This window comes from Ahaetulla prasina, chromosome 2, assembly GCF_028640845.1.
Source record: "Ahaetulla prasina isolate Xishuangbanna chromosome 2, ASM2864084v1, whole genome shotgun sequence".
Taxonomy (NCBI): Eukaryota; Metazoa; Chordata; class Lepidosauria; order Squamata; family Colubridae; genus Ahaetulla; species Ahaetulla prasina.
The window spans coordinates 12,305,162-12,317,861 of NC_080540.1; the positions used below are offsets into that span (position 1 = coordinate 12,305,162).

Here is a 12,700-nt window from a genome sequence, read left to right on the forward strand (position 1 = left end):
TAGGGAGAAATTGAGGATGAAGGAAGAAATTATACATGGTTCCAGTATGGACAATTGCAATCTAGATGGAAAATAGATCAGAAAATTGGTATAAGGCAAAGTGATGATAATCTGGTAAAACAAATAAAAGATCAAGGTCAACAGCATATAAAGAGATTATATAATGTATTGGTTGAAATTGATTCAGAAATGGAGTTGGTTAAAGATTGTATGGTAAAATGGGCACAAAATTTTCAACAACCTATAATGTTAGAAACATGGGAAAAATTTGGGTGAGGAATGTTAAATTCACGCAAGCACAAAATTTAAGAGAAAATTTTATAAAATGTTTTATAGATGGCATTTAGATCCTAAAAAACTGTCATGTATGTATCCAAATGTGAAAGCAAAATGTTGGAGATGTGATTGTGAGGATGCTACCTATTATCATATATGGTGGACTTGCAAAAAAGTTAAAGCCTTTTGGATTAAAATATGGTGGATTATGCAGAACATTTTGAAAAAGAAGATCAAGTTTGTTCCACAGTTCTTTTATTAGGAATAATCTCAGATTGCACTGTTATAGAGACAAAACTGATTCTGAATTTAATAACTGCTGCAAGATTATTGATTGCACAATATTGGAAGAAAGAAGACTTACCTACAATTGGAGAATGGATTAGTAAAGTATCAAATTTAGCAGAAATGGCAAAAATTTCTGCCTACTTGAAAGACTGTACACAAGAAAAATATATATTGGAATGGGGGAAGTGGATTGATTATATTCAAAATAAGTATCAGATTAAAATATCAATTAGTGTTTGAGTGAAGTTAGGAATTATTATGTATAAGTTTAAGAAAGAAGGGAATTGATAGTGAGATGGTGTGAAATGGAATATGTTTTATGTTATATTTTAGATTATGTTTGTTAGTTACAATACCCTGTATTCTGTTCTGGGAAGTCTCGGGGAAGGAGGCGGAAGGGAAGACTATAAATTGATTGGTTGCCATTGTACAGGAATAATGGTAGAATTAAACAAGTTGGAATGGTGTAATGTCGGGACTGCTCGGCAAACACTCCCGAAGGAAAGGGTAAGGAAAGAGGAGAAAAGAAGGAAGAAAGTAGGTAGGTAGGTGGGTAGGGAGGAAAGAAGGGAGGGAGAAGAAAGGATAGGAGGAGGAGAAGAAGGAGAAGATAGAGGGTTAGAAAGGATGGTAGTGAGAAGTGGGAAAGAGGAGGGGAAGTAGGAAAGCGAGGAGAAGGTGGTGGGGGAAGTTTAAGAAGGATGAGAAGGGAAGAAAGGATTAAAGGGGGGAGTGGCAGTCGAACAGCCCTGACTGAGTATAATTTGAGTATAGGACTGATTGTTGGATAAGTGATTGTATTGTACACTGGTCAAATTGTGGGAATTATTATGGAAAAATAAAAAAATTTTGCAAAAAAAATAAAAAAAATAAATAACTGCAGTGATTCCCTTAACAACTGTGATGAGAAAGGTCATAAAATGGGGTAAAACTCAGCAACAGAAATTTGGGGCTCAATTGCGGTCATAAGCTGTGGACTACCTATGTCAGTTTTCAGTTCCCACCCTGTGAAAATTCCCGAGAAGGAACCATCTCTCTGCTTTCTTAAAGAACTTCAGATCCACTTTGTCTCCTACAAAAATGATCGCTCGTACTTCCCAGATGCTGCAAATTGTTATGTAGCTTAAGCAATTGTCTGAGAACTCTGGAACATCATTTCACACATCCGTTCCTCTTCTGAAGTACAGGTAGTTCTCAACTTACAACAGTTCATTTAGTGACCGTTCCAAGTTACAACGGCCCTGAAAAAGTGACTTATGACCAGTTGACCCATTGAGCCCAAAATGTAGGCTGTTAAGCAAGAAATTTGTTAAGTGTGTTTTGCCCCGTTTTATGACTTTCCTTGCCACGTTTGTCAAGCGCAGTTGTTAAATTAGTATCACGGTTGTTAAGTGAATCCGGTTTCCCCATTGACTTTGCTTGTCAGAAGGTCACAAAAGGGGGATCACATGGCCCAGGGACGCTGCAGACATCGTAAATATGAATCAGTTGCCAAGCATCCCAATTTTATTCGCATGACTGCGAGGCTGCTGCAACGGTCGTAAGTGTGAAAAAATGATCATACGTCCTTTTTTTCAGTGCCATTGTAACTTCAAATGGTCACTAAGTGAATCTTCGTAAGTCAAGGACTACCTCTATTGAACTAAGATCTTTTTCTGTTTTCATCTTATGACATCAGGAATCCCCAACCTGTGGGCCGCAACCCACTACCAGGCTATGGCCTATTCGCAAGTGGGTTGTGTGAGGGGCCAGCTGATGTGCGCATGTGCTCGCGCAAGCATCGCAGGCACTCTGGGTCTCACTCATGCAAGCATTGCGGCCTAACTCGCATGAGCATTGCAGCCACTCTCGGCCCCACTCGCACGAGCGTCGCAGGTGCTCTCTGTTGTATCTCGCCCAATCTCACCACAGCCGGGGCCTGCTTATCTGCTTCCGAACACGGAGGAATGTTCTAGTATGCCTCCCGGCCCCAGCTCTGGCTCCATGCCCAGACAGGCTGAAGAGGAGGAAATATCTCCAGCCCCCAGCTCTGGCTCCATGCCCAGGCAAACGGAGCAACTAGACCCCTCCCCCTCCTCCACAGCATGTGAGCCTGAGGAAGGTCAATTACCAACAGCTGCCGATTGGAGTGACCCTCGCGGCAGAAGACTTGATAGGCGGAGGAAACAGAAGGAAGGGAGGGGCAGGCCTGGATAAGTGCTGAGTCATGGAGCCACACCCCATGGCCTATATAAAGAATTTGCTTTCTGGCATTCTCTGAGTCAGGCAAAGTCTAAACATATCTTGCTGAAGTCACTTTCTGATCTCCTGCCTGCCCTGAGGACTTTGCTAGGACTTTGGCAGAGCTGCAGAGGCACGCCTGATTCGGATTTCCCTGACCCGGCCGTCAGCGGAGGAGTGGGACACGACACTCTCAGCCCCACTCCTGTAAGTAATGGGTACTCGTGCGCACCCAAGCGCCGACCCCTTCCACAAAACCATCCCCTCTTTCCCTCGTCTGTCCCCTCCAGGCCGCCAACCTGTATTATACAAGGACACCCAAGCAACCTATCTTAATTGGTGCTGCCTGAGGCCAAAGTAAATCAGAAGTTATTCGCCTCTTGACCTAAACTCACCCTCATTTCTCGTGGGCTGTACATCTGGTTGGCAGCCATACTGTCCCCGTAGCCACCAGGCCCCATGGAGTGACGCATCGACTCCACCTAGGAGTTAAAGAAAAACAGACAAAAGGTAGAAAGAATACAAGCTTGGGAGGATAAAGGGGGAGGCTGAGAAACATCCATTATCAATTCAGGGCACCACACATATTTTGCCATAGTTTTACCCTGTTCTTTTTACACGACTACTTCACAAAGAAAAAAAAGGGACATGAGGGAAATAGCCATTTAAACTTCCTCCCCACAGCCGAGAAACTTAACATTAGACTCTTTTTATCTTTTCCCAGAGCTGTAAAGATTTGGCTTTTCTCCCATCCTTTGGTGAGCTCGTTCTCTTGGGAGGATACATCCTTTTCATACTCAAGTCTTGGCTATGGGCATTGTTATATTGTTTTATTTTTATACTGGCTTTGAATTGTGGCTACTTTTGGCTCAGCTGCTATTTGTTTATGTACAATATTCATTGGCTATCAAATTTATATCCTCTGGAATGTGAGTCCCCAGAGATCCAGATGCCACCGACTCTGCTGTTGTTAAAAAAATGCTGCAAAGATCAGACATTTCACCAGTCCTTTGACAAGGGACAACGGGACCCCTGGCTCCATTCAGTCTTGCCAACTGTTTATCAATTTTCTTTGTTTCATCGTTAACCGCCCAGAGTGGCTGGGAATCAGACAGCCTACCACCGTGATGGCAAACCTATGGCACGCATGCCAGAGGTGGCATGCGGAGCCATCTCTGTGGGCATGCAAGCGTTACCCTAACTCAGCTCCAGTGCGCATGTGTGTGCTAGCCAACTGATTTTTAGGCCTTCCAGGCCCACCGGAAGTTGGGAAACGGGCCATTTCCAGTCTCCAGAGGGCCTCTGGGGGGTGTGTGTGTGTGGGGAAGGCCATTTTCGCCCTCCCCTGGCTCCAAGGAAACCTCTGGAGCCTGGGGAGGGCGAAAACGGGCCTACCAGGCCCACCATGCCATCACGTGCCAAAAGCGGGGAGGGTCATGCGTACATGCACAGGGAATGGGACACATTGAATTATGGGGTGTGGGCACACACACACGCGACCCTCCCACGCTCTCCCCGCTTTTGGCACAAACAACAAAAAGGTTGGCCATCACTGGCCTACAACGATGGCGAAGCTTTTTGGCACCGAGTGCCAAAAAAGTTGTGCGGACGGACGCGCTCTTGAAAAGCCGAACTTTTGGGTTCTAGCAGGCATGTGCCCCCCCCCAACAGTCAGCTGGCTGGCACACAAGTGCAGGCTGGTTTTCAGCACTGCCGTGCGCACGAAGGGATTGAGCTCCGGAAAAGCCAAACTTCAGGCGCACATGCGAACCCGACAATCAGCTGGCCGGAGTGCATGTGCACATCAGTTTTCAGCACTGCTGAAGGACAGCTGATCATTGTGTGCACATGCACACAAAAACCCCCGAAGACAAACAAGCAAGGCCATACGCGCTGGCCGACATGGCTTCACGTGCCACTTTGGGCAGGTGTGCCAAAGTGTAGGCACATCCTGAGCCTACAAGTTTAATAAATTATTATGATTATGCAAGATCCAATCTGGGTTGGTTAGGATAATTACGATAATTAAGAATAGGCAGGATAATTATGAATATCCTGCCACAATCATAAAAAAACCACAATAACAAAGCAAAAAAACCCAGAACTCAATTAAAATAACACAGAATAAAAATGTGTAAGTATAAATACTCAAAAACCCACAAACTGTGAGTGGGGTAGTTTTTATGTTTGTTTCATGTAAATATAATCAACTTAAAAAGACAGGACATGTAAGCATGTTAAATTAACATGGAACAGGACTTTTGCTAAACAGGATTTCTTTGTGAAGAAGCTAAAAAAAAGAAAATTCTATTATATTCTATTCTAACAAGTTTTTAACAGTCAATGTTTTTAAGTTTACAGCAGTTAAGTACATAGGTTTGCTGTGGGATAAGGGCATTGACGGTGTGAAATTTCCATTAGCAATCAGTCACCTAAAGCACTTTTTCTCAACCTTAATATTAAGATGTAAGGATTCTGAGAGTTGAAATCCACACCTCTTACAGTTGCTGAAATTAAAAAAAAACAAAAAAAACCACCAACCTAGAGCAGGGTGTCTCCAACCTTGGCAACTTTAAGACTTGTGGATTTCAACTCCCAGAGTTCCTCAGCCAGCTTTGAACTTTGGGATTTGAAATCCACGAGTCTTAAAAGTTGCCAAGGTTGGAGACCCCTGACCTAGAGGATAGAAAACAATCTGAAAGGCCTTATGTCCTCAAATGGGTTTGACCAGTGGTGAAATCTGAACCGGTTTGCATGTGCGCTGCGCACACCACGCACCAAATGCAAGGTGTGCGCGTGCACAGTGCATGCCAAAAGGAGGCATGGGAAAGTAGAACAGTGCGCAGGGGTGTGTGTGATCAGCTGTAGCGTGCAATCTTATTTTTACCTTTAAAAGCATTTTTTTACAACCTATTCGACCGAATAGGTTGCAAAAAAATGCTTTTAAAACAAAAAAAACAAAAGGCTATGATGATCGTGCGGCTCAGCCGTGATTGTCAGAGCATTTTTTTTACCTTTTAAAAGCATTTTTTAAAAATAGCGGCAAGCGGGGAAGGGGGTAACCAGGTGATTGGGTGGACATGGGCAGGTGGGGGGGAGGGAGTTTTGCTACCAGTTGTCCAAACCACCATTGCTACCGGATCGGCCGATCCGATCTGAACCGAGGGCATTTCACCCCTGGGTTTGACTAAATGCCCCCTTACACTGAATCAATGAAGCATGTGACCGGCAGAGGGGTCATGAGGGTGGAGATTTTGGGGTTTGTATTACTGAGGGAGGAACTGGAATCCCCAGTTTCGGTTTTCCTCCAACTGTGCCAGTTTACCTATGCTAGGTAAAGAACTTTGAAAGATGTTGGTTTTGGATTCTGCAGGAGGGGTTTTCTGGAATGCTGACATGAAACCGAAACTGGGGATTCTGGTTTCCTCCCTCAGTAATACAAACCCCAAAATCTCCACCCTCATGACCCCTCTGCCGGTCACATGCGCCAATCCTCAACCGTCCCATGTCGAAGCATCACTCCAGCCACTCCTTCTCCAGATGCGAACCCAGCCTGACCTTGACCGGCAGAAAAATGTTATTATGTCTAATCATCCCTTGCACTACCACCCTCCTCCCCTCCTTTCCCACAGAGGAGAATTGTGGCAGCGCATGGAAGCCTTCGGACTAGTATGGCTTCCAAAGCTGACATCTGGAGCCTGGGGAGAGCAAAAAATTGGCTTTCTGGTTCCACTGAAAGGAAAGGAGGCTGGAAACGGCAAACAGGCCGTTTCCAGCCTCCGGAGGGCCTCTAGGGTGGGGTGGGGAAGAACGTTTTCACCTTCCCCAGGCTTCTAGAAGGAGCATGGGGAGGGTAAAAAACGGGCCTACCGGGCCCACCGTGCCATCGCGTGCCAAAAGCGTGGAGAGCTCATTGAATTATGGGTGTGACCAAAAAGTTTAGCCATCACGGCCCTATACCATTTCAGACAAATGGTTATCCAACATTTTCTTAAAAACTTCCAGTGTTGGAGCATTCACAACTTCTGGAGGCATAAGTTGTTCCACTGATTAATTGTTCTAACAGCCAGGAAATTTCCCCTTAGTTCTAGGTTGCTTCTCTTCATCATTATCAGGGTCTTAATCTTCCCAAACGGCTGAACGGCGTCGTGCCGAAGTAACAGTAAGGAGAACAGACTTTTGTATCATTTCAACAGCAGCTGGGTTGGGGAATGCTCTCTGCGGACTCTGCGGCAAGTCCCAAGTGGGTGGGGGGAGAGAGGGGAACTAACCTGTGATGTAGAATAGGAGTCTCCATTTAGCCCTTGAAGGCCCATGAACATATCCCCCGAACTAGAGAGATTGAAGGAGCCCCCGGAGCCTGCGAGAAAATTGGAGGAAAGATGGGAGAAAAAAACAGCAACAGAGTGAATGGGTGGAAAACGCAGCTCTTTCAAGGAAAGAAAAGATTAAGGCTACTGAGAGGTTAGGTAACTGGAGGTGCACGCCAAGAGCCCTAAGCGCACCCAGGAATACTAGCTCTATCTTTTGTGTAAGGTTATAGTAACAGAATCCCCAACTTACCCTGTGGTAAGATGGGCGACCAATAAAATTTAAAAATAAATGAGTAAGTAAGGAAATAAATCTTGTAAATCTGAAAGGTACAGCTCTTCCCCCTTCACCTTTACCATCCAAGAAACCAGGAAGGGACACTTCTGAAATGCTTCCCATGCCCACATTCCTGCTGTGGACTCAGCTGCCTCTTATCTGACTGGTGTCTAGCCTGTGGCTCTTCCTCCTGTCTCCCAAGGCCATTCCCGCAGACCGTTACATTGGCCTGGGGGCTGGGGAGAAGGAAGAAGGGAAAGAAGGAAAGAAAGAAAGAAGCAAGCATCTAGGTCTGCACTCAGCAAGGATGACCGCTTGTCTGGAAGGGGACGGAAGAGCTGGGAATGGAGATTCTCCTCAGGAGCTCCACCGTCTGTCGCAGAGGGGGGCAGTTCCATGCTTCTCCAATCCCAGCAAGGACTCCTGCACCAACATGGGGTGTAGCGGAGTTTTGGGGAGGAGGGGAGTTACCCGCGGAGGAGGGGGTGTTGGGAGAGTCGCCCCCGCTCTGTGCGGCGCTGACCGCCGTTTTCACGGCGTAAATATTGGCTTCCTCTTGGAACTTGCCGATGTTCTTCTTATAACGGATGCGCTTGTTCCCGAACCAGTTTGAGACCTGGAAGGAGGGAGGGGAGGGAGAGGGCAGAGGTCAACATGGAGGGGCAGGAATTGGGAGGGGAACAAGGGTTGGGGGAAAGAGGGGTGAGGAAGGAAGGGAATTATGGATCGATAGGTCAGCCAAACCTGGACCCTTTCCCCCGGCCGACCTTCTTTCCCGAAGTGACCCTACCGTCTCTTGCAGACAGTCTTGTAGCCTGCTCGGATCAGCTTCAGACCTGCCCCCCGCAAAGGTCCTGGTACCTGCGAGACGGTGATGCCGCATTTCTTGGCAAGCTCCTCCTTGGCCTCCTCGCTGGGATACGGGTTGCTCAGGTGCGAGTAGAAATATTCATTCAGGACCTCGGTGGCTTGCTTGCTGAAATTGCGTCGCTTCCGCCTGTCCGTTGCGTGGGACCAAGAGGGGGGGGACGTTGACAGTGAGAACAAAATGATTGGCATTTAGGTATCAATTTATTTATTCGCGCGGGGCTGGCTTAAATTTTATTGGTTTTAAATTTTTATTATTAATTTTTAATGGGTTTTAGTTTTTATGTTCCAAAGTTTTAGGCCAATTATGTAATAAGTTTTTTAATTCGTATTTTAAATTGTATATTACATTGTTTGGTTTTACCTTGGCTGTACACCGCCCTGAGTCCTTCGGGAGAAGGGCGGTATAAAAATTGAATAAATAATAATAATAATAATAATAATAATAATAATAATAATAATAATAATAATAATAATAATAATAATATCCACTGAAGAGGAAAACCCGTATGGGATCAAGAAGGGGAAAATTGAAAAAAACAAGGAGAAGGAAGAGTAGGGATTTATAGGTATATTAGAAAAAAAGATACAAGTAGTCCTCGACTTACGACCATGATCGAGTGAGACATTGGTTAAGTGGGTTTTGCCACATTTTGCGATCTTTCTTGGCATAGTTGTTAAGTGAACTAACAATAACAGAGTTGGAAGGTACCTTGGAGGTCATCTAGTCCAACCCCCTGTTCACGCAGGAGACCTGTACTAGGGATTCGAACCTCTGAACTGCCAACCTTTCTGATCTAAGTGACTCTGGCTCCCTCATTGTCTTGGCATGTCAGAAAGTCGCAACAGGGGATCACATGACCCTGGGACACTGCAACAGTCATAAATACAAGTCAGTTGCCAAGCATCCAAATTTTGATCATGTGACTATGGGGATGCTGCAACGGTTGCAACTATGAAAAATGGTCATAAGTCACTTTTTTCAGTGCCGTTTTTAGCTTTGAACGGTCACTAAATAAACGGTTATAAGTCAAGGACTACCTTTATAGGGCAACCCTCCTTGCATTGTACTAGTTGACTGTAGGTGGTAAAAACAATCTGTTCAAATATAAGCAGTTCTATATTTGATGATGATGGCATTTGGGACCAGAATTGCCGTCGCTAAGCAACACGGTCGTAAAGTGCAATGTCATGTGACTGCATTGTTAGGCAATGGCAATTCTTGTAGTCCCAGTTACCATCGTTAAGCAAGGACTGCGCAGCTCATTGAATGAGGGCTTCGCATGATTACGATTTCCTGCTGGTTTCCCCATTGACTTTGCTTCTGGGAATGCCAGCAGGGAATGTCAGAAATTGCAATCACATGATGATGGTTTGCTGTGACGTCCTAATTACAATCCAGATCCCAAGGACCCAGATTGCAATCATGTGTCCAATGGCCAGAACTCTAAGGACAAGTCCTAAGTCTCCTTCTTTCAAGTGCTATCACCAGGTTGGAATAGTCATTGAATGAGAACCACCTATATTTCCACCACCAGCTCTATCTCTACGATCATCACAAAGTTTTTTATATATATATAACTAACCCATACAAAAATTGCAGAATCCAATCTTGGTTAGTCTCTAGCTGGCTAAAGAGAAGTTCCCTGAAGGATGGGCTTTAGCAGGAGTCCCAAAGTTGGGAAAACAAAACCTCTGGTTCCAGTGACCGACCCAGACTGGTTCTTGCAACATTATCCTGGGACACGTATATTCACCTTCATTTGCCATACAAAATTACTTAAAGAAACCAGCACATTAGAAAAACAATTGGACTTGACATATAAATCTCACAGGAGTGCTAAAACATCTGGAGATACTCTTGAGAACTGCAATTCTAACTCTTTCTTTCAAGGTAGACTCCAGTGATCCTCCAGGTTTTCTTGAAAACATGCCGGCCATGTATATTGAGCCCCCAAATGAGATTTCCAACAACATATCGGCACCATCTTCAGATCAGAAGTGATATTCAGCTGGTTCAAACCGGTTTGCCCAAACCGGTAGCGGAAATCGCAGATGGGCGGGCCCAGGCTCTATGCCATTCTATTTAGGTATGTTTTTGAGGCTGGAAGCACATGTGGAAGGTGCATGCGCCAGCATAGCACATGCGCAGAAGGCTAGGTGCATGCGTGGATGGGGCACGTGCTCACATTTGCGAACCAGTAGGGAAAGTACCGTATTTTTTGGAGTATAAGACGCACCTTTTTCCCCCAAAAAAGAGGGTGAAAATCTGGGTGCGTCTTATACTCCGAATGTAGGTCCACCCAACTTCTCAAACGGAGGTTTCAAAGGCTGAAAGAAGCTTCAGAAAAGAACCCCAAACAGAGCTTCAGAAAAAAAAGCCCCAAATAGAACTTTAGAAAAAAAGCCCCCAAACAGAGCTTCAGAAAAGAAGCTTCCAAACAGTTTCAGAGGCTTTTTTTCTAAAGTTCTGTTTTGGAGGCTTTCAGAGGCAGAAAAGCAAAAATAAAAGCAAGGCACAGAGCTCACAACCAAGGAACCTGTTGCTAAAATTCACCTCTGGGAAGAGCTGATTGGGGGTATTCCGGGAGGCCGATCCATCTGCCAATCAGCTTTTTTCTTATTTTCCTCCCCAAAAACTAAGGTGTGTTTTATACTCCAGTGCGTTTTATGCTCCGAAAAATACGGTAAGTGAATACCACCCCTGCTTCAGATCCATCCTCTCTCCTTGGAGTACATTATGCAAAAATAAAAATAAAAATACAGGCAGTCCTCATTTAGCAACTGCCTTGTTCAACAACCATCCACAATTATGATGAAAGTGATGAAAAACTTTGCGACCAATCCTCGCATTTATGACCTTCGAGGGTCTGTTAAACAAATGAAAGCTAAGGATCATAACCAACGGTTGTGGTTTCATCCAGTGACCCATTTGTTTAACCAAGTTGCTGGTTCCAATCATAGATGAGGAGTACTGCAAAGTAAAACATTCAAATGTTTGCTAGGTTTACATAATACAAATACTCTGCGGCTTTCAATTGTTCTTGATGCAGTTTTAAATAGCAGGAAGTACGCACAGTTCTACAGGAAGCCATGATATATTTGTATTTCCCACAGTCGGGGAATGTAAATCTATCTATCTATCTATCTATCTATCTATCTATCTATCTATCTATCTATCTATCTATCTATCTATCTATCTATCTATCTATCTACCTGACTCTGTGGTCTCTTCCCATAATCCTAAAAGTTTTATCCAAAAACTTTCTACTATTGACCTCACCCCATTCCTAAGAGGACCATAAGGGGCGTGCATAAGCGCACAAACGTGCCTACCGTTCCTGTCCTATTGTTTTTCTTTTCTTCTTCCTATATATATATATGCTTATACCTCCTTATATTTACTCATATATGTGTTTATATACTATATAATCTTTTTGTATGATATCTACATATATTGTTGTGACAAAATAAATAAATAAATAAAATAAATAATCTATCTATCTATCTATCTATCTATCTATCTATCTATCTATCTATCTATCTATCTATCTATCTATCTACTTGCTAATTTATTTGCCAAATTTACATGTTGCCAATACTTCCGAAGCTAGGTATTTCAAATCATACGGAAGGTTGCCCAGATACAACAATCAGCAGAATTGGCTCTTTTATGACTTGTGGACTTCAACTCCCAGAATTCCTGAGCTACAATAGCTGGCTCAGGAATTCTGGGAGTTGAAGTCCACAAGTCATAAAAAGGCCATAGGAGTTGAAGTCTACAAGTCATAAGGCTCAGGAATTCTGGGAGTTGAAGTCCAAAAGTCCTAAGGCTCAGGAATTCTGGGAGTTGAAGTCCACAAGTCATAAAGGGGCCATATTTCACCTCTGAAATAAAATGCCCACCTGGCATCCAGGAAGCGTGAACGCAGGATCATGACCGCCTCACACGTGCTCTGCTTCAGCTGCATCTGGATAGAGCTGAACTTCCGATGGATGATGCTGACCATGCGCTCAATCTCCTTAGGCGACACTGGGCGTGTGCGGCTTTGCTCTCGAAGCAAATTCATCACGTGGGTTGTGAACTCATTGCAAGCCTTTGTGGGTTGAGGAAGAAGGAAGAGACGGGGCAGATGAGTCAAAAGTTATGACAGCCAGAACTTGACACTTTTCCCATCCCTTGCAATCTGTCCTCCATCCCAGAGATTCACCATCTTTGGCCACCGAGTCTTAACTTGAATCACCAACTAATCAACTTTGTACAGGTTGTCCTCGACATATAGCCATTCATTAAGTGACCATAACGGCACTAAAAAGGTGACTTACAACCAGGGGTGGGTTTTATTTACCTTTACTACTGGTTCGCAACGGGCTCGCGCGCTTCTGCGCATGCGCAGATCACCAAATGTGACCTCTGGGCAGAGCTTCCCACCGTTTATACTATCTGTTCCCAAGAACCGGA

The 12,700-nt window shown here is 44.5% G+C and overlaps 1 protein-coding gene across 5 annotated transcripts in view; it reads right to left on the reverse strand.

Annotated features, from left to right (window-relative positions):
• PBX2 (PBX homeobox 2) overlaps positions 1 to 12,700 on the reverse strand; it is a 51,095-nt gene that overhangs the window by 9,033 nt on the left and 29,362 nt on the right. For 2 of the 5 annotated variants that reach the window (XM_058171686.1, XM_058171687.1), the window contains exons 4-8: positions 12,145 to 12,335; positions 8,233 to 8,368; positions 7,843 to 7,987; positions 7,056 to 7,144; positions 3,180 to 3,266 (exon numbers count right to left, since the gene is read on the reverse strand). In XM_058171686.1, coding sequence (XP_058027669.1) covers positions 3,180 to 3,266; positions 7,056 to 7,144; positions 7,843 to 7,987; positions 8,233 to 8,368; positions 12,145 to 12,335 — 648 coding nt within the window. Of the gene's footprint in view, positions 1 to 3,179; positions 3,267 to 7,055; positions 7,145 to 7,842; positions 7,988 to 8,161; positions 8,369 to 12,144; positions 12,336 to 12,700 lie in introns of those variants that run through there. The other 3 variants (XR_009153743.1, XM_058171688.1, XR_009153744.1) reach the window with 3 other exon arrangements.